This window comes from Apodemus sylvaticus, chromosome 10, assembly GCF_947179515.1.
Source record: "Apodemus sylvaticus chromosome 10, mApoSyl1.1, whole genome shotgun sequence".
In the NCBI taxonomy this organism is placed as follows: domain Eukaryota; kingdom Metazoa; phylum Chordata; class Mammalia; order Rodentia; family Muridae; genus Apodemus; species Apodemus sylvaticus.
In genome coordinates this window covers 51,166,582-51,192,989 of record NC_067481.1, presented here as the reverse complement: position 1 = coordinate 51,192,989, position 26,408 = coordinate 51,166,582, and the positions used below count along the sequence as shown (strand labels likewise).

Here is a 26,408-nt window from a genome sequence, read left to right as displayed (position 1 = left end):
AGAGAGGCTGTGACCCTGAGCCATGTCGAGAGGTGGGGAGAGGGGTGGAAGAGAGGGAGGGAGGGAGGGAGAGAGAGGAGAGAGGGGAACCAGATGCAGCGGCCAGGAGGCCAAAGGTACAAAAGGGGTGGGTAACCAAAATGTCTGGATTATATAGGGAAGAAAGAACCTCTGGGGGAAGGGCAGCCCAACCCCTGGGCTGGAGAGTTCAGGATACAGGGCAGGGTGTGCCAACGATTCCCTGAAACAGATAGGGATTGAGGGGTGCTGGGAAAACCCAGAGGTCAGGTCCACTTTGATATGTTAAATAGGTATCTCAGCCATTTGTCCAGAGTTTGAACTGTAATATGATTTACATCCCCCTGGCTTCCTGGAGGCAGTTCCTCGGATGGGTGGCTTCTGCAGAATGTTTGTGGGTGTAGCTTGCATGTGCTCCCCGAAAGCTGGTGGACAGGATCTGGGACAGAATGGGCTTGTTCTAATTGCCCGCTGTGTGTGATGGATGAACCTGCTTCCTGGTAATTAGGATGGCACCAGGAGAGGTGAGGAATTAGCACACATAATGTTTGTGTGTGTCCTATTGTTCACTGAAGAACCCCAGCCAAGTAACTCTGGGTCCTGGAAGACCTAGAGACCCCCAAACCTAATCTTTACCCTGGGTTTGAGTACGCAGGAACCTGGAGGTCCAAAGGAGGCAGAGCCTCCAGACAAGATGGATGGCTCAGAGTCCCAGTCCTTTTCCTCTGAAGACATGGCAGCTTTAGGACACTGGGCTTTGCATCTTTGGCTGTGAGTCTTTTAAGGGAGCGACTTCCTAGACATACAGGAGAGATGGTTTGCAAAGTCAAGGCTCCGAGAGCTAAGGCACGGCTCAGGCTGGACTGGGCTGCAGACAGCTAAGTGCACCTCGGCCCTGGCATGGCAGGGGGTGGGGCATTGGCTGTGGTTTCTGAAAAAGGGCAAAAATGATGGGAAAAGCTTTGGGATCCTCTGGGAATCGGAGCCGTGGCAACAGCAGCTGCTGCCATTGCTGCAAATGTTTCCTTGAGTGCCAGAGTATGCCCATAGCCCATCCCTGCCGTACACCAGGGGAGGGGCGAGGACCCTCACAGAGGCAGGGAGGCCACTCTCACCACACAGCAGCCTGGCTCTCCCGCAAAGAGCAGCTCCAAGGCACTTGCTCCATTTGGGGTGTGCCTGCACCTAGCTGGTAAGTCCTTCTCATGGGCTGATGGCTCGCCTGTCCAGCTGTGTGTGCTTCTGCTGGGCTCTCGGTTACCCCATCTGAAAACTGGGTAGTACGGTGGCTGCCTCAGGGATTTCTGGGAGGCTGAAGCAACAGTACTGCACTTGTAACTTGGCTGACTGTGGGCAGTGGGCCCCTGAGAGAGGTGGTGGTTAGTTGGTCTATGTTGGCTCCTGCAGCAGGAGTAAGGAGACTGCAGATGCCGTAGAGCCCAGAGGTTTGTGCCTATCTGGAGGCTTTCTGTGCGCTGGCAGGGCTGGGCGGGGCAGCCTGGGTTCTGGTTCTGGTTCTGGCTCTTCTGTGTCCCTAGCAGTGTCCTTCTGCCCTTCCTTTCCCAGTGTAGGAAACCCCACTCAGTTCTCCGTCTTTCCCAAGCTGATGCTTGGTTCTGGTAGAAATGGATATGATGTGGCTGACTATGCTCCCCCAGTTTCCCCAAAATCACAGGCAGCCAGAGGGAGATGCTCTCAAGGTCCTAATGGGAGGGAAGTTTTAGGGCACTGAGGCAGATGGGAGAAACACCCTCAGGATGTCCCCAGGGCCTGTAGAGAAAGGAGGGATACTCTCCCCTGCAAAGCCAGATTGAATACCACCCACTGACAAAGGGTTAATGTGGGTCTCTACGCAGGTTCTCCAAGACAGCCCTTGGGTGCATCTGGGTTCATAGCCTTGTGCATCTGGGCCCAATCCAGAGCTTCCGCCTCCATCAGAAAACCAACAGGTGTTTGCCTAAAACAGGGCCGAATTCCAGGATCACCGTAACACTGTAACACTGCGACAGGGCACTGTGACAGGGCGTCATATAGGGCCCAAGGGGCATCATATAGGGTCCATGTTCATGGCACTCTTCAGGCATAGCTATGACAGACTGTCTTGCCCCTGTCCTTTCCCTTTCATTTTAAATGTGCACCCCCCCACTCCTGTGTGCTGCATAGTAATCGTCTCACTCTTAAGCTGGGAGAAACTTGGAACTGGAAATAGAATGTGGGCTGCTTCCGAGTCCTGGTTTGGTTAGATTGGAATTGCCCAAAGAAGAGGCAAAGACCTAATCAGGGTTCCTTTACTCTTGGGTTTGCAGTCAGCTTATCCACGGGGCAATCGTGGACATCGGAGAGAATCCATGATTAGGCAGATAACAGGAAGCTTCGAGGCGCTTTGGAAGCAAGGGAACCGGTGCTGGTGTTGCTTTCAGAAGACAGCTTCCCAGCTGTTCAGTCTGAGAAGAGTATGGGATGTGCACATTATCTGAACTTTGCTTGGGGTTCGGGGCATTTAGGCTGTTTGTGTGCTTCATCAGGAGGGTTCTTTAGATTTGGAGCTTATGTCTGGTTCCAGGGTAGGAGAGCCTGGTCTGATCGGCCCCCAGGCCTTACTGTGGAGTTTAGGACCGTGTTTACCATGTGAGCAGCAGCCCTGAGCCTTCCAGAGAGATGGCAGAGTGTTAGAGATGCTCTTAATCAAATCCCGGTTTCTTCCTGATCACGGTGTAGCATCTGAGAAACAGCACAACCTCTCTCCGGCAGTGAAAGATTTACCTTTCAGAGATGTGAAAATTAAGTGAATTTTGTAGAATGTTTGTGTTATATATAGCATGTTCTCAAACATGCTGGCCAACCTTTTTTTTTCCTGTCTTTTTTTTTTTTTCCTTCCGAGACAGGGTTTCTCTGTGTAGGCTGTCCTAGAGCTCACTCTGTAGACCAGGCTGGCTTCGAACTTAGAAATCCACTTACCTCTGCCTCCCAAGTGCTGGGATTAAAGGCGTGCGCCACCACTGCCCGGCCAATCTTATTTTCATTTGCCTTCTGTGCCTATTATTTATTTATTTTAATTGATTTTTATTGTGCTTGGGATGGAAGCCAGGGCTTCATGTATACTTATGTGTTCTGACACTGAATCATACCCCGCAGCTCTGATGAGCTTCTTTTTTTAGTATATATTTTAATTTATTATATTAAGTACACTGTAGCTGTCTTCAGACACACCAGAAGAGGGCGGCAGATCTCATTACAGGTGGTTGTGAGCCACCATGTGGTTGCTGGGATTTGAATTCAGGATCTTCGGAAGAGCAGTCAGTGCTCTTACCTCTGCTAAGCTTTTAAAATGACTACAGTCCCCTCAGACTGTGAACAGTCCTGGGCAGGAAGCTGTCTTCTGAAAGCTGACACCAGCACTCGTCCCCTTCCTTCCAAAGCTTCTCACGGCTTCCTTCCTGTTGTCTGCCTAATCATGTTCCCATTTTCTTTCTTGGCCTTCAAGGCCCACAGCTTCTGGTCCTAATGTTGCTGACTGCGGCCTGAACTGCAGCACAGTGTAGATGGAGCTGTGAGATGGGCCAAGGAAGTGAGGAGAGGTCAGAGGGGGCTTCTGCGTCTGGGAGCACTTTCTGCTGCTGTGACCAGGGGTCAGACAGCTCAGGTGCTCCTGAGAGCAGACCAGCATGCGTCCTGTCCTTTTTTTTTTTTTTTTTTTTTTTTTTTTTTTTTTTTTCCTGTGGCTGTGAACTTTAGTCCATAGCAGACTCATGGGCCTGGCCTTGTACTCTGAACTTTCCCTTGAAAACGCAGGACTCAAGAGACCTCCCCCACCTCAGTCAGTGGCTGCTTTCCAGAATGCAGACACAGCTGGAATGTTCATTTCCCTAACTGACTGTAAACTGAGGAGGAAGAGAGCCTGTGTCTGACAGCTTTTATTTCTTTCAGAGAGTCCAACACTATCTTTCCTTTTCTGAAAGTATGTTTTAAAATTTCTTCTTTGAGAATGTTATATATGAATACAGTATGTTTGTTCATAAGCAACCTCTTTTTTATTGAATATTCTTCATTTACATTTCAAATGTTATACCCCTTCCCAGTTTCCCCCACTCCCCGAAAACCCCCAACCCATTCTCCTACCCCCTGCCTCCAAGAATATGCCCCTCCATCTAACCAACTCCCCCTTGATTTCCCCACACTGGGGCATCTATTGAGCCTTCATAGGACCAAGGGCCTCTCCTCCCACTGATGCCCGACAAGGCATTCCTCTGCCACTCTTTCGGTTGGAACTATGCGAACTCCTTGGTTGATGGCTTAGTCCCTGGGAGCCCTGGGGCGTCTAGTTGGCTGACATTGTCATTCTTCCTATGGGTCTGCAAACCGTTTCAGCTCCTCCAGTCTGCCCTCCAACTCTTCCATTGGGGACCCCCACGCTCAGCCCAATGGTTGGCTGCTAGCATATGCACCCTCTTAACCTCTTAGCCTCAAGCTACCCGATGCCACCCTCTCAACTTCATGTCCTCCTCTTCCTCTTTATCTTCTTCTTTCTCCTCCTCCTCCTGCTTTCCCCCTCCTCCCTCCTCCTCCTCCCTCTTCCTCCTCTTCCTCCTCCTCGTCGCTGTCTTTCTTTCTTTCTTTCTTCTTCTTCTTCTTCTTCTTCTTCTTCTTCTTCTTCTTCTTCTTCTTCTTCTTCTTCTTCTTCTTCTTCTTCTTCTTCTTTTTCTTCTTCTTCTTCTTCTTCTTCTTCTTCTTCTTCTTCTTCTTCTTCTTCTCCTCCTCCTCCTCCTCCTCCTCCTCCTCCTCCTCCTCCTCCTCCTCCTTCTCCTTCTCCTTCTCCTTCTCCTTCTTCTTCCTCATGAATAAAACAACAAGTGCACGGGTATAGGATCATCCATTGGAGTATAGGCAACCTGCCAGGGACCACACTTCCAAAGAAAATTGATTTCCCCCCTCTCATCAGCCGACAACTGCCAATAACCCACAGCCCTCTCCCACCCACTAAAGCGTGGATTTGATTGATCTTGTACAGGGAGCCACAGCTGCTGAGGGTCCCCCAGTTCAGCTGCCCTGTCATGTCTAGCAGTCACTGTTTCATAGGCCTCATGCGCCTCTGGCTCTTCTTCCATGACATTCCTTGAGCCTTGGTATGTGGGCAGGACACATCATGGCTTTCTTTAGGCAAAGTTTCTGTTGGGCAGAGGTCACAGGAAGGAAGCAAACAGGTAGACACAGAGAGACAAGCAGGTGGACTGTGCTGAATGGGTTATCAGGATGGATAGGCAGGGGCCTGGTCACTCTGAAGGCTCAGGGATGATGGGACTTTGCTGAGGGAGGAATACTCATGCTGGATCCTGAAGGGAGGTAGCATTTGAGAGGTGGGAAGATTTTGGAAGGAAGAGGAGAATGCAGTCCAGGTGGAGGCAGGTTGGGAGGAAAAGCCTGTGATGGAGGAGAGACCTGGCAGCAGGGAGCAGGCTGGCCAGCAGGTGGAGGGAGAGCTTGGGAGATGGGGTAGGCACTGTCAGCTCCCTCTCAAGTGGAGTGGGTTCACCTGAGAAGCCAGCGGAGCTCTAGAGGTTCAGGTCTAGAACACCTGCCAGCCCCACAGCAAATGATGAGGCAAAGTATAGACTGGGATGCTTGGACTATGCCAACTTCACAAAAATGACCCAAGGTTCTCTCTGTGCTGCACATGTGTGTGCACACACGACAATTACCTCCTGACACGGTGGCTGCTGTTGCTGCAGCTGTGTGGAAGGGCAAAGCCGGGTGGTATGTGTGGCTGCTGGCACACCGCACAGAAGTTTTGCAGCACAGATGGGGTCCTCCTCCTCCTCCTCCTCTTCTTCCTCTCTTTGGGGCTTGGTCATCCTCATCAGTCTTGATACTGAGTTCCTTCGCAGCGCTTCTCTACTCTGCTATGGGGATGCAGGAAGAGCAGACCAGGCAGCTGGGTACTCCAGACCTTGTTGTCTCTAGGTGGGGAGCTCAGCCATCGTGACCACAGGGCCTGCTGATCTCTGCAGTTCTGTTTCCCCGGGGGCTGCCGAAATGGGAGGCACAGCCCTGAAAACTTTAGTTCTTCAGGGCAATACTAATTGGACTTTCGAGGTGTCCTGCTTCACAGGGGGACCTTGACAAGGAAGGCGGGAGGGGATGAGAACCTGTGGTCCCCAGGATGGGCACAGACCTTATTTTTGTGGCTACCTACAGGTTGTAAATTGGGCCACAGAGAATCTGGGAAGGATGGAGAAATGGGCTAGCTTAGACTCGGAGGAATCTGAGCCCCCACCCCAAGAGAACTCCTGCCTGGACCCTCCAGACAGAGATGATAGCTCCAAGCCGCCTCCAGCCAAGCCCCACATCTTCACTACCAGGAGTCGAAACCGGCTTTTTGGGAAGGGTGACTCAGAGGAGGCCTCTCCCATGGACTGCCCTTATGAGGAAGGCGGGCTGGCCTCCTGCCCTATCATCACTGTCAGCTCTGTTGTCACTATCCAGAGGCCTGGGGATGGACCGTCCTGTGTCAGGTAAGTCTGGAGGCCTTCCCTTCCAAGACCTAAGTGGTTCGACTGCTGGCAGTCCCAGCCCTCAGCTAACACCTCTGTTACATGTCACAGAGCTGGGGAGTTGGGGAGCCTTTAGAGGTGGTCTGGCCCACACTCTTGTGGTCTCGCTGGACACACAGTCACAGATGCTGGGGTGTAGGCACATGCTGATCCCAGCTGCCAGCACATGCTAAGTACCCGGGCCCCAAATGCTCACCAGACCCAAATACTTCAGCTTCACCTTTAAGGTTAGGATCTTGTGGACCAAGAAGACAAACAGCATAGGTGGGGAGCCTGCCAGCCTTCCTGCCTCCTCTGAGGGCAGGGAGTCACTCAGGATGGCTTCTGGGTAGTGTGACAATGCCTTTCATTCATAAGGGCCAAGCCAACTGTGCCTAGCTCCTCTAGGCTCCTGTCTCCCGAGCCCCAGAAGGAAGGCAGGTGGGCTGGGTGGAAGATGAAGTGACAGTAGCAGCAAAAACTTTCTCCATGCTGTCTGCAGATAGGCCAGGGGCAGGATGGGGACATGGGTATCCCAGGGTCCTCATGACAATTACATGTGTTTCCTAAACTGGCTGGTCTGCCTTGGGGCTTAGTCACAGTCCGTGCTGGGCCTGAGATGAGGGTATGACTTATTTCTCAGGCAGTTATCCCAGGACTCTGTCTCCGCTGGTGTTGAGAAGCCCCCAAGGCTCTACGATCGCAGGAGCATCTTCGACGCGGTGGCTCAGAGTAACTGCCAGGAGCTGGAGAGCCTGCTGTCCTTCCTGCAGAAGAGCAAGAAGCGCCTGACTGACAGCGAGTTCAAAGGTGGCCCTGTGAGGACTGGCTTCCCAGGGCCTTTTCCAATCTTGACCTGGTTTTGACCCTCTCTCTGCCCTTCAGACCCAGAGACAGGCAAGACCTGTCTGCTAAAAGCCATGCTCAATCTGCACAACGGGCAGAATGACACCATTTCTCTGCTCCTGGACGTCGCCCGGAAGACAGACAGCCTAAAGCAGTTTGTCAATGCCAGCTACACAGACAGCTACTACAAGGGTGAGGTGGGGGTGGCCTGGTACAGCTACAGAACATCTACACCCTGGGGGATTGCCCCAATCCCGGTCACATTGTTGCTTTCTCCTGGTTCTGTTCCCTGCTGGTGCTCTTCTGCAGTCTCCTCCTGTGGCCCTGGGATCTCTGCTGCCCTCCTGCTGACTTGGTAGTCCTTATCCCTTGCTGTCACATCTTCTGCCCTCCTTTCTCCTCTTTCCTCCCCCCTCTCTCCCTCCCTCTCTCCCTCCCTTTCTCCCTCCCTCTCTCCCTCCCTCCTCCCTTCCTCTGCCTCCTTTCCTTTGCAGCTTGGTATTTTTTGTTCTGTTTTGTTGCTGCTTCAAGACTTCCCTGGCCTAATTTGTGGATCCTGGCCTCCTGCAGTGGGAGGCTGTGCTGGCCTTTTCTGGGTGTTTCTTCCAGAAGCAGTTGCTCCCTGCCCAGGGCCCTTGCCTGGGCTTCCGCAGACTGTAATCACAAGGCCAACAGTGCGCCCCCCTCTGTAGGCCAGACAGCACTGCACATTGCCATAGAAAGGCGGAACATGGCACTGGTGACCCTCTTGGTGGAGAATGGAGCAGATGTCCAGGCTGCCGCTAACGGGGACTTCTTCAAGAAAACCAAAGGGAGGCCCGGCTTCTACTTTGGTAGGGAGGCCATGTGGTAGATGTGAGGGAGCTAGAGGCCCAGTCATCCAGGGACTAGCCTCATTTGTGGGGCTCTTCTGGGGATCCTGTGTTGGCTACAGGCGAGCTGCCCCTGTCCCTGGCTGCGTGCACCAACCAGCTGGCCATTGTGAAGTTCCTGCTGCAGAACTCCTGGCAGCCAGCAGACATCAGCGCCCGGGATTCCGTGGGCAACACGGTGCTGCACGCCCTGGTGGAGGTGGCGGATAACACAGCCGACAACACCAAGTTCGTGACAAACATGTACAACGAGATCCTGATCCTGGGGGCCAAACTCCACCCCACGCTGAAGCTGGAAGAACTCACCAACAAGAAGGGGCTCACACCGCTGGCTCTAGCTGCTAGCAGTGGGAAGATCGGGGTAGGTTGGGGCTTTAGCCTGCAGCAGGGAGGGTGGCTGGGTAGAGGATTGTGGGTAGGGGACTCTAATTCTACCAGCTAATGAGGCTGTTAATGAGAGCCAGAGGAGCTGTGAGCAGAGGCCATGAAGGTCAACATGGTGGTTTCTAATTTCCAACTTTGTCACAGGGACTCAAGGTGTGTGTGTGTGTGTGCATGTGTGTGTGTGTATGTGTGTGAGTGTGTGTGTATTTCACTCTGTAGCCCAGGCAGGCTGTAATTTACTACCCTGGTCTCAAAGTTGCAACCATCCTCTGTCCCAGCCTTTTGAATGCTGGGATCACAGGCATGAACCAGCATGACTGGCTTAGTCCTTAGATTTTCATTATTTCCTTCTGGCTTAAAGTTTTCTAGAAAACTTCACTGTTCTTCATGGAAGGACTGTAAATCTTGGGGGCCTGGAGTAGTGCACCTGATGTGGGTGTAGCTGGGGTCAGAGGCAGCTCTGTGGATCTTGACAGTGGGGGGCGTGGCTGGGGCTTGGCCTGGGTGTCAGAATGATGGAAGCTGAGTGTGTTTCCCATGAGAGCTCAGAGCCTGCCTGGGGAAGCCATCCACAGCCTGGGCTGGCCTATGGGATCTCTTCCCTGCCGCAGGTCTTGGCCTACATTCTCCAGAGGGAGATCCATGAACCTGAGTGCCGGCACCTGTCCAGGAAGTTCACTGAATGGGCCTATGGGCCCGTGCACTCCTCCCTTTACGACCTGTCCTGCATTGACACCTGTGAGAAGAACTCGGTTCTGGAGGTGATCGCCTACAGCAGCAGTGAGACCCCTGTGAGTGGCCAGGGCCGGGACAGTGTGTGTCCGGCCCGACCCTGCCCTGGCCCCAGCTCTATCTGGACTCTCATGCGGAAACCTGCTGCCAGGAGCCCGTGTCCTGCAGACCTGGTTCACCTCCTTTCTCTTGTGTTTTTCCTAGCACATGAACGACAACCATTAGCTCATAAACATGAGAACATCTCAGAGGCACAGAGATAAGGAGAGCTCTCTTTGTGCCATGTAAATAGCTTCATGGAATTGTCTTTATTTGTGTAAGCAGGATCACACTGTACACCCTGTAGGATAAGCGCTTGCTTTCACTCTTTGACATCTGTTTAGTTAGCGTTATATTAGCACATAGGCATCTGACTCATTTGAAAGCTGTTGTTCAGCATTCATCCACAGGACAGTCAAGCTATCTGCAGCTGTGCATCACGCTGCAGGCCACTGACACGAGCCTGAGGAGTTTCCCGTGAAAGATACGTGAACCTGTAATGTCCAAATCAAAAAGTATGCCCAATGTATCACTTCTTCTTCTTCTTTTTTTTTTTAGACAGGGGTTTGCTTTGCAACCTTGAACTCCTGATCCTCCTCACTCTAAAGTGACAGGATTGTAAGCCAGATGCCACCACACCCTGCAGTGAGGAGGAACATTGTTATGCATTTATTGGCCTTTTGTACTTCTTTGGTGGGTCTCCCAAGGTTTACAGGACCGTGAGCTGGCTGCTCCAGGTTTATAGACACTCTCGGCTTCTGAATGAACCAGTCTTTTCTCTATTGCTCGTGCTGAAGTGTAGTTTTTCTCCCTGTCTGTCTTTTGCCTTTTAGTTTCACATACAACACCCTTTACTTATAAAAGGGTTTCATTCTGATAGGGTCGAGCTGCTTGGTGGTTTTTTTTTTTTTCTCTCTTATGGCTTCTGGGCTGGTGCCATGCTCTGATTTCCATAGTTAGTTACATAGCAGCCTTTCTGCATCCCCTTTCCACTTCATTGGTAGGTGTTTCATTTTGGCTACTTTATCTAAAGTTTGCTTCTGTGTACCAAGGATGGCATTTTACATAGTATTTCCTGCTTCAAGGGAAGGCTCAGTCATACTTATGAGTAGCCTATAAGGCCACCTCACCTGTCCTCTCTTCCTAAAGTCATACTCCAAGCTCTAGAAGTGGACTTGGGAGATGAGGTCTCTGCTGGAGGCAGGGAGGGACTGCTATAGTGCCTCATTGGATGAAGTTGTATTTATAGGACCAGAGTCCAAGGAAGGTGAGGCCTTACCTATTTCACCCTGTCAGCCCCACCTAGACTGCCATGTTGAATCTGGCCTCTGAGTTCTTAAAGGGATGGCTTGAATAGAGAATGGCCTCATCACAGACTGAGGGATTTAACCCACAGGAGAAAAAGCTCAGGGATAGCCATCAACAGTTCATGTGCCCAGCGCTTTCTGGTGGGCCATTCGGCTTTAGCTGATAGCCTGGTGGAAGGCAGGTATGACCAATTTACTCCAAATAATAGATCATTCCTGTAGTTAACATCTCTTTAGAGGCCCTTGAGGGAGTGAGGAGCTTCCCACCCCCGAAGTGTGTAAGGAGCCGCATGAAAGTGTCTCTGTGGTAGAGCTTAAGTACGAGAGGCTAGCACAAGCTGCCTTGGGCTCATCTGTTATACATCCTCAGTCCCATGAGCCTTCAAGCCTTTGGATATGAGTCTTTTGCCAAAGGCTACTTCAAATGACAATATTTGGCACCGTCCCGCTGCTCCAGGATAGGCCTTTTAGATTCCTTCACATATCATGTATAAGTACTTGCCATCTCTGCCTGACCCAGGGCTGCAAACATGAGAAATGAAGACTGTAAAGGCAGCCCCAACTTCCCAAGAATCACCTCGTCTGGGAGTGAGGAGAGCCAATCGTTAGAAACAATGAGATTAGATCATTGGTAAACACTGAAGTCCTTAAGCGAGCCCTTAGGGTAGGGGCTCTCAACCTTCCTAGTGCTATGACCCCTTAATAGAGTTCCTCATGGTGTGGTGACCTCCCGGTCCCCACCATAAATTATTTTCATTGCTACTAAGTAACTCTATTTTTGCTACTGTTACGAATTACAGTGTAGATATCTGTGTTTTCTGAGGGTTTAGGCAACCCCTGTGAAAGGGTTGTTTGACTCCTAGGTTGAGAACCACTGATTTAGGGAGTGCCTAGTTTCTCACCAGTCACTGTACGCATGGAGACACCAAAGCTGTGAGCGTGGTCTGTCAAGGAACCACAGCAGAGCAGGGATCAACCCAAGGCCCTGTCTGTACAATGCCTCAGACCTCTGGTGACTCTTGGCTGCGTGGCATGCGGAGGGGATATTTTTTCTTGACTGTGTGGGCTACATAGGAGTGAGGAGTGCCACAGACTGGTGTGGCTGTCCGGGTAGTTGCTGGTGCAGGAGTGAGCCTTGCTTCTCTCTACTCCCATAGAACCGCCATGACATGCTTCTGGTGGAACCCTTGAACCGACTCCTGCAGGACAAGTGGGACAGATTTGTCAAGCGCATCTTCTACTTCAACTTCTTCGTCTACTGCCTGTATATGATCATCTTCACCACGGCTGCCTACTATCGGCCGGTGGAAGGCTTGGTGCGGCCATGAACATGGACTTTCTTTGGGGGTTAGGGTTGGGATTGGGGTTGGGGTTGGGGTGGGTGAGGCATTTCCCTAAGATACTGTAGGCTCCAGGCCCAGACCTTGCCTGGGATTCCCCTTCCTAGATCACAGAAAGGTGGAGCGACTGCTGGGAGAGCCTCATTTCCTTGGCCTCAGTTTCTCTCTTGCAGGCTGATCCAACCCTGGACTTTGTCTTTTAAGTCAGTGGTCCCTGGAGATTAAGCACGTGAGCACTGAAGTTCCTGAGTACTGGGACTCAGAGCTGGGGAGGCAGCCACCCTTGGGCTGGGTGTCTGCAGATCATGGGGTGGTGAAAGCCCCAATTCCATTCTCTGGCCTGAATGGTTTGGCTCATCTGCTCATTCATTACAAACTCATTTCTTAGACCTGTGCCCTTGAATACTTTTGTGCTAGGCTGGGTGCCATCTCTCTGCTCAGCTTAGGGTTACTCTTTATCTTCCTCTGAGCCATGGACTCCATTATGTTCCCCAGTTGAGTCCTTCTTGTTTAATACCCGGGACACTAACTTTCTGCCCCATGCTTAGTTTTTAGTGTAAAAACTGGAGTTCTGTCTGTGCCTAAAAGGCATTTAGTGACTACATTTGAAAAGGAAGGAAAATGGTAATGGGAACAGCTCAGTGGCATAGCACTTGCTTGGGATGTACAAGGCCTTGGGTTTGATTCTCAGCACTCCAGCATTGTAACAAAGTAACAAAAAGAAAGGATACATACATTTTGATAGAGAGAGGAGACATATGCTAATAGGTAGCATAAGTAAGCCGGAGCTTGCAAAGCCCCAGTGACAATCCTCTCCAGAAAATGCTGGCTAAAACACCAGGGCTGTACACATGGGTGTGTGGAGGACATCCCCCCTCCCCCTCCCCCGCCCCATCCATGGCCAACTTTGACCTTACCTGGTGGCAGAGCAGCTGGGCACCATAGGCTGTGGGAAGAATAGGATTTACAACACACCAGGTCTGTAAGAGCACCTCCACCTACCCTGTAACCTGCTCCCATTCACTCAGAGCCCTGGGCAGGGACATTGCTTTGGGGTATGGCCCAGCAGGGAAGGATCCTCTGTGTGACTGGCAGAAGCGGGACCATCTTGCAGATATCCCATGATAACTCATTGTCTCTGTGCATCTCTCCTTAAAATTATTGTTATTATATATGTGTATGATGAGTGTGTGGTGGTGGTGGTGGTGGTGTGTGTGTGTGTGTGTGCACATGGAGATTAGAAAAGAACAACTATTGGGACTCATCTCTGTCCTTTCACAATGGGTTCTGGGGACCAAACTCAGTTCTCAGACTTGCACAGAGCATGCTTCTTCCTGCAGAGCCACCTTGCTGGGCCTCTGTTTTTCTCTTTTAATGGAGGCTTGTCTCCTAGGCAGGAGCCAAGCCTTGATTATGAGGCTTGGTACCTGGTGGCACCTGGTGAATGTTTGTTGACTGGATGAATGAATGAGTCGCCAGTTCCTCTGTGCCTTACAGCCCCCCTATAAGCTGAACAACACCGTTGGGGACTATTTCCGAGTCACTGGAGAGATCCTGTCTGTGTCAGGAGGAGTCTACTTCTTCTTCCGAGGGGTAAGCATCCCTTTACAAGTTGTGGGCTTCTACTGTTGCTGACAAAGACGGAGAAAACAACAGCTAAGAGCCGAGGGGTAAAGCTGAGAGCCCTTGGGAGTCCATGGCTGGGTTTCGGGGACCACCCACCCAGTGTATTCCCAAGGGCACACGGAGATCTCCACCACTACGCCTCATGGCAGTTCTTATGGGAAGGGTCTTTCCTTTGACTGATTGGCTGGGAAGCTCCAGGAGCCCTTCTACCCAGAATTCCACACTGCACCAATTTAACAGTGAAATGCAGCTGCATCTGGCTTTTGTTTCCGGAGTGCTGGCCCTCCTGCTCACACAGCAAGCACTTTCCTGATCTGGGGGTCTCCTCCGGAACCAGGGTCTTTTCTTTGAATGTGAGGGTTCCTTTTAGAATTTTATGTCAACTTCTGTAAAAGCTGGAGCTTAAGGAATACATGGTGTATGATTTTTGGTTTCACTTTCTTTGAGTAAAACGTAGGGCAGGGGCAAGAACACAGGTCCATGAAAAGAGAGTTGAATGCAGAATTTGAAATCATTATGTTTTTTTAAAAGTATATTTATTTTTAATATTTAAAAAACATTTAATTTATTTATAAGAGTATACTGTAGCTGTCTTCAGACACACCAGAAGAGGGCATCAGATAGATCCCATTACAGATGGTTGTGGGCCACCATGTAGTTGTTGGGAATTGAACTCAGGACCTCTGGAAGAACAGTCAGTGTGCTTAACTGCTGAGCCATCTCTACAACCCTTTTTGTTTGTTTGTTTGTTTTTGTTTGTTTGTTTTTGACATGAGGCTTCTCTGTGTAACCTAGTCTGCTTGAATTCTTGATCTTCTTGCTTTAACTTTTCTAGTGTTAGGATGACGGGTGTGCATCACTGCACCTGGTTAGAGCATTGTGATTTTAACCTCTAAACTTCCTAGATTAAGTCACCATTTTTTAAAATTTAATATAATATTTATTTATTTATTTGTGACTTACTTTTCTATTGCTGTGGTGAGATGCCATGAGCAAAGAGACTTACAGACAAAAGAGTGTATTCGGCCTTATGGTTTCAGAGGGTTAGAATCTGTGATGGAGGAATGGAAGTTGCAGGGAGCAGGTGGCTGGAGCAATAGTTGAGAACTCACATTTTGAATGACAAACAGGAGGCAGAGAGAGAGAGAAAGAGAGAGAGAGAGAGAGAGAGAGAGAGAAAACACTGAGAATGGTGGTGGGAGAAATTTTGAAACCTCAAAGCTTGTCCCCAGTGACACATGTCCTTCAACAAGGCCACACCTCTTAATCCTTCCCCAACAGTTTATTTGGGGATGAAGTATTCAGACATGTGAGCCCATGGGGACATTCTAATTCAACTACCACACTTACTTTTATGGACTTTTTATCAATCACTGCCCTGTCTTCATGGAAACAGGGTCTTTTCACAGTGGCAACTTACATTATCTAAGAAAGTATAAAGCCCTAGCCGCAGGTGGGCACTTCTTAGCAAACAGAGGTTAAACTGGGGTGAGTGCGTGTAGGTATTTTGGAGAGGATTTCCAGCCACCAAAGGTTTATCTGCCAAGTTAATTCAGTTGTAGCTGCATAAAGGGATTTTTGCTCTGATGTTATGCTCAATATAGAACAGGATGATGGAGGCGGGAGAACGAACTAGAAGAAAGGAATAGGATAGGATTTTGGTGACCTTTTTCTTCCTCTAGATACACCTTTAATTGCTCTCCACGCGTCACATAGCATCACCCGCCCCATTAGCCCGACTTCCGCTGCCGCTTCACTCTCCATGCTCCTTGCTGGAACTCATTCCAGTGTTCCAAGATGGCAACACTTTGAAGACATTTCTGAAGTTCCCCAAGAGCCACATCTAATACTTCCCAGCAACTTACTTTGTCTGTTTATTCACAGATTCAATATTTCCTGCAGAGGCGACCGTCCCTCAAGAGTTTGTTTGTGGACAGCTATAGCGAGATACTTTTGTAAGTGATGCTATATGCTCTTTGTGACCTCCTGAGGCTAGCTCTCCCTCATTCTCTCACCTAAGCTTGAGCGGGCACATAGTAGGGCCTCAGGAAGCATGTTGCAACCATGGAGGGAGGCACTCTAACAATATTCATCAGAGGAATCAATATCAGCTATCATTACGCTGCCAGATATGTCAGGTGTTGGGGCACAGGTCACAGGATTTACAGTTAGGGTTACTTTGTCCACAGTGTGCCCATTGCCTCTGCCATTCACTGGGTCAACACTGGGAGAACGATACACAGTTTTTACCTTCAAGAATTTCCAGTCTGCAAGGCAGTTTTAGTCCCAAAGGGCAGGCTCAAGCTGTAGGGTCTGCAGCAACTGGCTGTCACAATACTGATTTGCCTAAAAGAAGAAATGTCCCCCCACATAATGTTATGCCAGTAGACTCAGGACTTCGTTTCTAAAAGGAATAGTCACATTGTAGTGATGTTAACACACACACACACACACACACACACACACACACACACGCACGCTTACATATATGCAATTTTACTTATTAATATAGATCATATAGTTTTTATTCTATCAACATGAAGGTATGTAGCGTTTATTTTATCAAAACTACTCATTTATATTGATATAAATCACAAGAGTGCAAAAGTGTCTATAGGACGAACCAGTTTCTTGCCCCCAACCCTTCCCTCCCATTCTCCAAAACCCTCTTTCCTCAGGCTCTTTCTTCTGACACTATTCCTGCCATAGACAAGGCTTTAGCATCCATCCTTCTCCCCATCGGCTTCTCCTCTTTTGCCATCCAATGTGATTACATAGTATTTCGTTAGTCAGTAGTCAGCATCTGCATTTATGCCTTTGTAAATATTCCTGAGTGTCGAATAGCTTCATAATAGCCCTAATCCATGTTTTGTTCCCTCTGAAGCTAACTCCCTTAATTTCCCCTTGTTTACTACACATTGTATACAGCGTTAATTCTTCCCACATATCCTGAAGCAAGTGCAATTTCCCTCAAATTCAAGCCTCTAAATTACAACACAAGCCACCATACCCCGTTTCCTGTTTTCTCTCTGATTGGGTTTTTCCCAGCCTGCTCCTTCTTCTCATCTTGGTGAGACCGCTTCTCTCTGCTGCCACCCTTGGAATTCTCACAGCTCCTGCCTCTTTCTCACATCTTCCTCTTTCTTGGCCTGCTCTTGTGCCCCACCCCCATCCCCAGACCTAGTCTTTAGTATTTTCAGTGGGGCAGCCCCAAGGGGAGGCGCTGACTCTACACATGCTACATTCATAAGCACTCATGAGATCAGTAGGTTGGGGTGTTCAATACATTTCTCACTTATATTTTTGACATACAATGGATTGTGCAGGGCATGACTATTATACCTCAAGGAACATCTGTACTATATTTACATTGTGCTTCTAAGAATCAGATTTTTGCCTCCCAGCATGCCATATGTCTTGCTCCTTGGGCCTGCAGAGAAGGTGTGGTAGCAGGTAGCCTAGCCCCAGCCTGCGAAGGGTTGCTTACCTTACCTATCTTTCAATTCTTGCAGCCCCAGGGCCTTTTGTTCTTGGCTTCCCCTGAGCTGGTCTCCTTTGCCTCTGCTCCTAGTTTTGTACAGTCGCTGTTTATGCTGGTGTCTGTGGTGCTGTACTTCAGCCAACGCAAGGAGTACGTGGCTTCCATGGTGTTCTCCCTGGCCATGGGTTGGACCAACATGCTCTACTATACCCGAGGATTCCAGCAGATGGGCATCTACGCTGTCATGATCGAGAAGGTAGGTTCCCAAGTGTGTTTTTCACGGAGCCCTGTTTGCCCCATGGATGTGAGATACTGTCTTATGCATGCTGTTCAGCTGCTCTGCATCCTCCGGGGAGCCGTTGGTTTAGCTCTTAGTCTACTTATTCCCCAACCTAGTGCTGACCCTGGCATGGAGGTTTTCTTCAAACTTCTTGCCTCTGCATCCTGAACTGCCATCTCCCAACCCGAACAAAAGCCATGGGAGAGGTGTGAGTGATTCCATCACGATTTCTGAGCTGAAAACTGTAGAATCCAGCCTGCTGAAGGTTCCTGCCTCGTGTTCTCTGGCCACTCCAGGCTGAGGCAGCCTGGGTCATTCCTGTATTCCTCCCGGGGCTGGGTTTGTCTTTCATGAGCCTGCTCTTTTCTGCAGATGATCCTCAGAGACCTGTGTCGATTTATGTTCGTGTACCTCGTGTTCTTGTTTGGATTTTCCACAGGTAACAGGCTGAGTCAAGGCTGGCGGGTAGGCAGGTCTGTTGCTCATTTGACTTCCCCAGGGCTCGGCAGGGCCCGGGAGGGGGATCCAGGTGGGGAAGACAGGCGCACACTTGCAGGCGACAGAGTGGATAAGCAGAACACACGTCAACAGGAGCCTGCGAACTTGGGAGTGTACTTTATTGGGACGTTCTCAGCCATTTTAGAGATGCTGTGCTGCTTGCTTGCTGTGCAGCTATATTATCTTTGCTCAGCTTTTATCCAGATTATTTCAACACCATTTCAGACTCACAAGAAAGTTTTAAGAGTTGTAAGAATGACTTCTCTTTTCTTACTGAGATGCCCCAATTTTATCACTTTAAAATCTGTTTCTTTGTCTCTCTCTCTTCCTTTTCTCTGTCTCTGTCTCTTTTTTCCTTCCCTTCCCTGTTCCTTGTCTCTCTTTCTTCTCTCTTCCTTTCCTTTTTTTCCCTTGACCTAGAGATTGAATCCAGGGTCTAATACATGCCAGGTAAATATGCCCACCGAGTTACAGTGCCAGCCTTCAAGCAGTTCCCTGATCCCACCATTCCTCACATCTTTAGTCCCTGACATTTTATCATAAGGAAGAGCTTTTCTCCCTCTCTGCAATTGAATTTTTCAATGCAAGGATGGCCTTGGGGCTCTTTTTGCTCTGTGTAGATTCACATGGTCACTTGAGTTATAATCCTTCTTTCCAGCTGTTACTTTGAAACTGAGATCTGGCCCTTGGGAGCCCCTTACAGCCAGATTCTTGGCTCCTCTAACTGATCCATATCCTGTTGTGATCCCATGCCTTTGCCTCAGTCCTTGTCTGATTTCTGCAGTTAGATGGTTGCCAAGGCATGGCCGTCTCTGCTCCCATTCTGCAGTTTATTTTATCCTTCCTGCCTAAGAGGGCTGAGTGCCCACGACTAGGAGGAGGGACCCGATGGGTATGAGTTGTGGCACTTGATCTGAAGTTATGTGTATCAGTATAAGAAGGCATTGAGCTCAGGGGTTCTTGGGTGTTGATGCCTAGTAAGAACAGGACTCCGCTGCTAGGCAGTTCTCAAGCTCTGTACTACACGTCCAAGGAAGAAGGTTATCAGAGGCCACTCTGCTTGGACTGCTCAACATCCATGGTTCTAGAGTGGACCTCTAAATAGACATGGTGTGGCTGGTAATATGAACCAGGCCTGTCTTGTAAGGCTGAGCAGGTTGTATGCTACACAAAGGGCTCAATATATGTGCATGGTCTACAGAGCTTTGAATATTTTTTTCAAACACTTCTTTTACTAGATCATGATAACGCTCTTTTAACAAAGCAGAGTTTTATTACAGTTTTGTGTTAGTCTGGGGAGGGGCTACATGACTGAGTGGCTCTCCTGCTGTGGAGTGCTGGGGCAGGAGAGGTATATATCAGGAGGTCTGGGGTCTTGGTTTTCATTCACCCACACCCCTTTCTCTTGTGACCTGTAGCCGTAGTGACACTGATTGAGGATGGGAAGAATGACTCACTGTCTGCGGAGTTCCCACAACACAAGTGTCGGGGGTCTGCCTGCAGGTCAGGTGGTAACTCCTACAACAGCCTGTATTCCACATGTCTGGAGCTGTTCAAGTTCACCATCGGCATGGGCGACCTGGAGTTCACTGAGAACTATGACTTCAAGGCCGTCTTCATCATCCTGTTGCTGGCCTATGTGATTCTCACCTACATCCTCCTGCTCAACATGCTCATTGCGCTCATGGGCGAGACTGTCAACAAGATTGCACAAGAGAGCAAGAACATCTGGAAGCTGCAGGTGGGCAGCGGAGTGGGGGTGGGGAGGGGGAGTGCAGCCCGGAGGCTGGTCCCTGTTCCCTCTGCTGTTACACAGAGGGTGGCATGAGCCCCTGTGGGATTGAGGAGGTGGGCAGGGAGCCCAACCGGGTCCAGGGATCAACATCACCAGCTCCCTCGGTAGACTCCCTTCCCACGGGCAGCCCTGTCGTCCATCATCTACAAGCAGTCAGGTGAGCCTCGCTGGATGCTGTAACTGATGCTGTATTTGGCCCAGGGCTCAGCAGTCCCAGAGGGCAGTAGATGTAGACTTGGCCCCATGGGTTATCTATCATAGAGCATTTTGGTTTAGGTGAGCAGTGGTCACTAGACAAATGGGGATTGCTCTCATGGGGTGGGTCCTAATCTTTCTAAGCTGCGTGACTCGTATTCGCCTTCAGAACCCCCGCCAACAAAGCAATGATCTTACCCAGAAGCATTTGCTGGATGGTGGGCCCTGCTCCAAGTGTCTGTCTTACCTGACGTCATTTCACCTCTCACAATCCTCTGAAGGGAATTCTGTCAGCATCTCAACTTTAGACCAAGCACTGAGGTCTAGAGATGTCATCTCTCTGTGTTTCAAGCCACACATGGTCCCTTTGTGAGCCCCATCAACTCCTAGGGCTGTCTTCCTGGAACTAGCAGGCAGCCACCAGGCACAGGAAGGCTTGGCTGGTCTCCTTCATTGAGCATGTGCCTGCCAGGCATTAGAAACAGACCTGTAGTAGGCTGAAAGAGATTCCGGAGAGGGTGATCCAGGCCGGTGGCCTGTGTCCTTTTCCACCAGCGAGCCATCACCATCCTGGATACAGAGAAGAGCTTCCTGAAGTGCATGAGGAAGGCCTTCCGCTCTGGCAAGCTGCTGCAGGTGGGCTTCACACCTGACGGCAAGGATGACTACCGGTGGTGTTTCCGGTAAGGCCAAAGCAGTAGTCGGAGCTGAGAACTGGCCTCAGTCCTGGCCCTGGGGGAGCCATCTGGATCCAGATGAGGGTATAGAGATCAGGTTCAGAGCTCCCTGGGGCTCATCATAGAAATAGGGGACTCTTAAGGCCAGCGACAGGTCCAAGGGTGACCGTAGGATTCAGCTATGGGCAGAAGACACCCATCTCAGATCTCAGGAGGTAGAACTTCCAACATTAAGCACTAAAATCCTTGAGGTGTCCAAAAATGACTACCTGGCAAACAGAGCCAAACCCAGAAATCCAAGGTTGTAGTGTGGTGGGAAATTAGGGGTGTCTATAAAACAAGCCCTGGCTGTCCCTCTCTGCCTGCTGTGTCTTCACCCTAATAGGAAGGCTATTCGGCCTTTACAGCTGGCTTCCCAGAGCCTGTCCCCTCCCCCACAGGGTGGACGAGGTAAACTGGACCACCTGGAACACCAATGTGGGCATCATCAATGAGGACCCAGGCAACTGTGAGGGCGTCAAGCGCACCCTGAGCTTCTCCCTGCGGTCAGGCCGAGGTGAGCTGCACTGGATTGACCCATGGCGGGGAGGGGCCTGGCCTGGGAAGGAGGGGTCCCTACTCCATCTTGACTTTCCTCATATCAGACCTTGGCTGCGTAGCAGCAGCGACAGCAGTCCGTACTTAGTGACTGGTGCATGTCCTCAAACATCTGTCTTGCACAAGGAGCACTGTCAGAGGCTCCTCAGGTTCATTGCCATCTGATGTCAAATTAACTTTTGGCTGTAGCATGCTCAGAAACCTGAGAAAATGTAGCGATATTTTCAAGACACTCCCCCCTCCCCCATTCAGTTATGCAGCCCCATAATGGGGTCACAGTCCACACCTTGAGAAGCTGGGTGTCAGACCATGCAGTAGTCTCGCAGAAATCTTGGAGGGTCTGTTCATTTTGTCCTTATTTTTTTTCTTCCTCAAATGTGATGTCTTTTGGTCTGCCTTCATATTCACTGACTCCTCTCTTTTTTTAATGAGCTTCCTCCCAATTGCTCTTAATCCCATCCAGAGAATTTCAAACTTTTGGTTTTAGAGTTTCTATGTTTTTCTGTTGATGTTTCCAGTTCTTTGCTGGCGGTCCTCTAGCCATCCCTTCATTAGCACTGATGTTTCCTCTGCTTCTTTGAACATATTAATGAGCTACTTTGCACTTTCTCTCAGCTCAGGGGCTGACTGGCTTAGGGGTAGTGCTCTCAGCCTGGCAAGCACAAAGCCCTGGAGTCAGGAGTCAGGAGTCAGCGGTCCCCAGCTAATCCCAACATCCTGGCCATCTTGGCCTGCATTTCTCTTAACTGCTCTTTTTATTTTTGTGACCAAGGACCTGGTTTCCCTTTTAGTTTCAGTATTTTCAGATTGTGTGCTGGGCATTGTGGATAAGATACTGTGGAACCTGGATTTGGTTACCTTCCCTCAAAGGTACTTCAGTTATTAAGGAATCACCTTAAGCGTGCCTGTGTGTAAGTGAGTGTAAGGGTGTCTCTGCATTCCGTCCATGTTCCCTTCTTGCACTCAAGCTTGTGTGTCCGCCCCACTTCCAACCCCACTGCTGGCATCTCTGCCAAGCCTCATGTACCCTCGCCATCAGCAAGCAATGTCTAATTCTCAACCAAGGACTTGTGAGCAACCACCCTACCTCAAAATGAACCAGTCCCCCAATGTTCTCCTATGCTCTGTTCTACTGAGTCTAGCTGTGTCAGCTGCTAGGACAGCTGCTTTCTCTTTAGAAATTCCATGCTCCATGGGATGGCTTCTTACTGTACTGTGGTTGGTAAGATTGTCTCTAAGCAGAGAGATAGGGTATTCATAGGGCTCCGCTTGTGAATGCCATGTCTTTCAGGGTTTATAGTAGCCCACACCTGTCACCTCAGGCCTAAACACATTGGCTGAATGGAATTTTGCTTGGCTTACGGTTATCATGGGCAGGTCAGTCCAGTCCAAGATCGTCCATTACAGTTGGGTATGGAGATTCATTTCATCCAAGGCTCACTGTGGTGGGTGGGGAGGAATGAAGCTCAGTGGTGGTTGATTGCTTGTTTAGTCTGTGATTCCATCTCTAGTAGAGGCTCAGTCTTGGACATGAGTTCCCTGCTCCCGGGCTTTATTAATTTCACACAGGTGCCCATCATGTCTATGACTTTCCTAGGGATGTAATTGGAAAGACTCCCTGGTCATGTTATCACCCTTTCTCACTATCTTTCCCTCAGTTTGTTAGGTGTGCTAACACTGTCAGATCTACTCAGATTTGTGTATGATTTGAGTGGCTTGCTATGATTCTCTAACTTACTTAGGCATTGTTGGGTCAAATTTCTAGTGTCTGACACTGGGCAGTTTATTTTGCACATATTTAAGTAGAGCATCACGGGGTGGGGAGAGTTTCATGGTGACAGTTATCACAATAAAGCTTAAAGTGTGACTAACATGTGTCCTCTTCCATAAGAATGGGTTTTTTAGCTTAAGTGCATAGGGGAGGATCTGTTGTGGTCTAGGTCATCATAGAGGCCACCAAGCTACAAAATACACCAACATCTCCCTTAGGGGTGGGTTCTGTTGACTGAGAAACAGTGCTCAAGATAATGGTCTGTGGAGGAAGACTCTGGGATAAACCTAAGAGTCTTGGGGAATGTGGGTGTGGCCTGACCCCCACAGGTCGCCAGGCTGTTACCAATACCCAGCCCAGCCTTCTGGGTACAAAACAGATAGTTACATCCTCTGCTGAGGAGACAGGCCCGAGTATTTAACATCCTTGGTTTCCCTGGAGCTCATCTGTGAGCACAAGGACCTCATGGCTCTCTACCCTGTACATCTCAGTGAACTGCTGTCCAGTTAGAGCAGCCTTTTGGGACAGAGGCTGGGAGTGTTAGACTAGACTAAATTTACACTTTCACTACTGAGTGTATGCACTTATATCTTAGGGGCACATTCCTTTAGAAGTTTGCCTTCTCACCTTTGTAACAGTAGACACTCTAGTGACAATAGCCTGATAATTTAGATAATGGGGACCCCTTCTCACCAAGCTGCACGTGTGTGGTAGGAAGGCGTGGGAGTACTCAGGAGAGAAAGGCCAGGGAAGGAAGGTGGGAACTGGAAGATGTGGGGAATGCGTGGGGAGCCTTGGTGAATGGCTTCCCCACTGGTATAACAAATCAAATTGAGCTGAATTTAGAGTAAAATGTTTATTGGGGTAGTACTCAGGCAGGTTCACTGACCTCACAGGAGGGGGTCAGTGGAATCACAAGGTAGGGGCTTCTTAGAGGGGAGCTGGGGGGGGGTTCAACGTGATGGTGGAGTACACATAAGTTTATATTATAATCTTATTTTGTGAGTTTAGGGTCCTGTAGGTGGGTCACTTTGGGAATCCTGAGCTGGGAGCTGGCTTTGTCCAGCATTTTATGGGGTCTTTTGAAAGCAAGGGCTCCTGATCAGAGGAGAAGGGTGGGGACCTCTTGGCCTAGGCCGTCTTGCCTTTGTCCCAAACCCTCTGGCCTAACACTTGGTATTAGAATATGATGAGTGGTGGTGGGAACCTCAGCTACCTCTGGAGACCCCGGAACTGGCTAGGTCAACAGTTCCCAAACTGGGTGTTTCTACTTCCCAGCCAGTCAGGACCTCAACAGGCAGTGGGAACTGAGTCTGCCTTAAGAGCTCCCTGGGACTTTAGGTCATGCCAAAGTTCTTATTTGAAGCCTAGTGTCACCATGTCTCCTTTGGCATTTTCTTCTATGCCCTGGTGGGGCCTTGACCCTAAGTCTTGATGTTTTTTTGGCTGCCATTCATTACTTTAGGACTGCCCAGTGTGGAGTTGTGTGGCAGGAATCTCTTCAGCCTCCCATTTGGGCAGAGAGGCAATGGAGCCTGCAGCAGGTGTGAGATAGACTCATGAGGTATCAGGTTTACCAGGGCCTGTGGGGTGGGAAGAAAGTGTAAGACATTACCTGGGTGCACGAAGAAGAGGAAACTTCATGGATCCAAGAGCTTAGAGATTTTTTTTTTTTTATTCCAGACAGGGTCTCATTATGCAGCCCTGGCTGTCCTTGAACTTATTTAGACCAGGGTGGCTTTGAACTCACAGAGATCCATCTATCTTAGCTTCTTGGCTAAGATTTTTTTTTTTTAAAATATGTTTTAAAATGAAAATATAATAACATTATTTTCTTCTTCCCAATTTTTACCCATGTCCTTACCTTCAACCTCTCTTTTTCACTCATACATATACACACACATACACATGTACACACACACACACACACACACATACACACACACACACATATATACACACACACACACACACACACACACAAAATATAACTTGCTGAACCTGTTTATGATTTCAAAGCTAACTACTTTGTACTGGATAACCAATTAGGACTCTTGCCAAAGGGAGAGAGCCTAATACCCTCTCTTGGCAATCATTAGTTGCCTGTAGTTCTTTGTCCAGTGGTAGGACTCTGTGAGATTTCCTGCTCTGCATTAGCCTGTCTGTTGTTATTGTTTGGGTCTTATTTAGGCAGCCATTTCTAGGAGACAGTCTCATAGCAGACTTCCTGGTCCTTAGGAAAAAGCCTTCCTGGCTTTTTCAATCTTTCCTTCTGTCTTGCTTAGGGTTCTAGTGCCACGAAGAGACAACATAACCAAGGCAACTCTTAGAAAGGAAAACCCTTAATTTAGGGGTGGCTCACAGTTTCAGAGGTTAAGTCCATTATCATCATCGCAGGAAGACATGGGGTTAGAGGAGCCATGATCTAGCCAAGTTCTGCATCATGATCCAAAGGCAGCAGAAGGGACTGCATACCACACTGGGTGAGCATATATAGCCTCAACGCTCACCTCCACAGTGACATAGTTCCTCCAACAAGGCTACACCTCCTAATAGTGCCACTCCTGATGGACCAAGCCTTTAAACACTTGAGTCTATAGGGACCATTCCTATTCAAACCATCATAGTTCCCTCTTCCAAAATATTCCCTGAGCTTTAGGTGTGGGTAGGTGTTGTGCTGATGGTGAATTCAGTGGGGCTGGGCTCTCCATGACCCATGGATCTCTGCATTGTATCCACTTGTGGTTTTCAGTCATGGTCTCTGTTTGCTGTAGAGAGGAACTTCTTTGATTGAGGGGTGACCAGGTCTCCTTTCACCTGAAGATGTGAGGCCTGCAAGCAAACCACGCTTGTTTTGTTGCATGCAGGGTAGTAATGACATGCTGCCTTTCAGTTTCAGGGAGAAACTGGAAGAACTTTGCCCTGGTTCCCCTTCTGAGAGATGCGAGCACTCGGGATAGGCATACCACCCAGCCGGAAGAAGTTCAACTAAAGCACTATACAGGATCCCTTAAGCCAGAGGATGCTGAGGTCTTCAAGGATTCCATGGCCCCAGGGGAGAAATGAGGGACACCATGTGGGGGTCAGTGTTGGCTCTTCGGATGGCCCATTGCTCCCGTGGGGGAAGGGTCTGCTCAGGGAGTGTCAGAGCAGGGTTGATGCTGGCTAGGTCTGCTCTGTGCCTGCCTAGGCATGTTCCTAGGACTTCACTGGGCCTGCTGTGGGAAAGTGGGAGGTGTGTGGGAAGAGAGATGTGTATCTAAGCACGATCTTCAAACATTTGGATTTCAACTCTTTGTAGACTGTATTAAACAGAGTGGATGGCAAATCTCTACTGGGACACATGTCAGACCCTGGTTTTATTTGAATTTTGGATGGCTGAGACTGGGAGCAAATGGAGGCTAGGAAAAGAACCTTTAACTA

At 49.4% G+C, this 26,408-nt stretch overlaps 1 protein-coding gene across 1 annotated transcript; it reads left to right on the top strand.

The window, feature by feature from the left end:
- Nucleotides 1-6,243: 6,243 nt before the first annotated feature.
- Trpv1 (transient receptor potential cation channel subfamily V member 1) lies at nucleotides 6,244-26,194 on the top strand. The gene is made up of 15 exons (XM_052196412.1): nucleotides 6,244-6,527; nucleotides 7,189-7,355; nucleotides 7,431-7,583; nucleotides 8,084-8,224; nucleotides 8,326-8,624; nucleotides 9,259-9,438; nucleotides 11,883-12,041; nucleotides 13,563-13,658; nucleotides 15,576-15,646; nucleotides 17,263-17,428; nucleotides 17,825-17,891; nucleotides 19,369-19,691; nucleotides 20,496-20,623; nucleotides 21,058-21,173; nucleotides 25,879-26,194. The coding sequence occupies exons 1-15, from the start codon at nucleotides 6,244-6,246 to the stop codon at nucleotides 26,049-26,051; spliced, it is 2,523 nt and encodes an 840-aa protein (XP_052052372.1). The 3' UTR covers nucleotides 26,052-26,194.
- Nucleotides 26,195-26,408: the final 214 nt, after the last annotated feature.

What these genes read in the sequence shown, in the direction of transcription:
- Trpv1 (XM_052196412.1), top strand. Translation starts at nt 6,244, where the DNA reads ATGGAGAAATGGGCTAGCTTAGACTCGGAGGAATCTGAGCCCCCACCC. An exon ending in CACAGACAGCTACTACAAGG is followed by an intron (nt 7,584 to 8,083) that starts GTGAGGTGGGGG and finishes CCCCCTCTGTAG; the next exon opens with GCCAGACAGCACTGCACATT. An exon ending in AGCTATAGCGAGATACTTTT is followed by an intron (nt 15,647 to 17,262) that starts GTAAGTGATGCT and finishes CTCTGCTCCTAG; the next exon opens with TTTTGTACAGTCGCTGTTTA.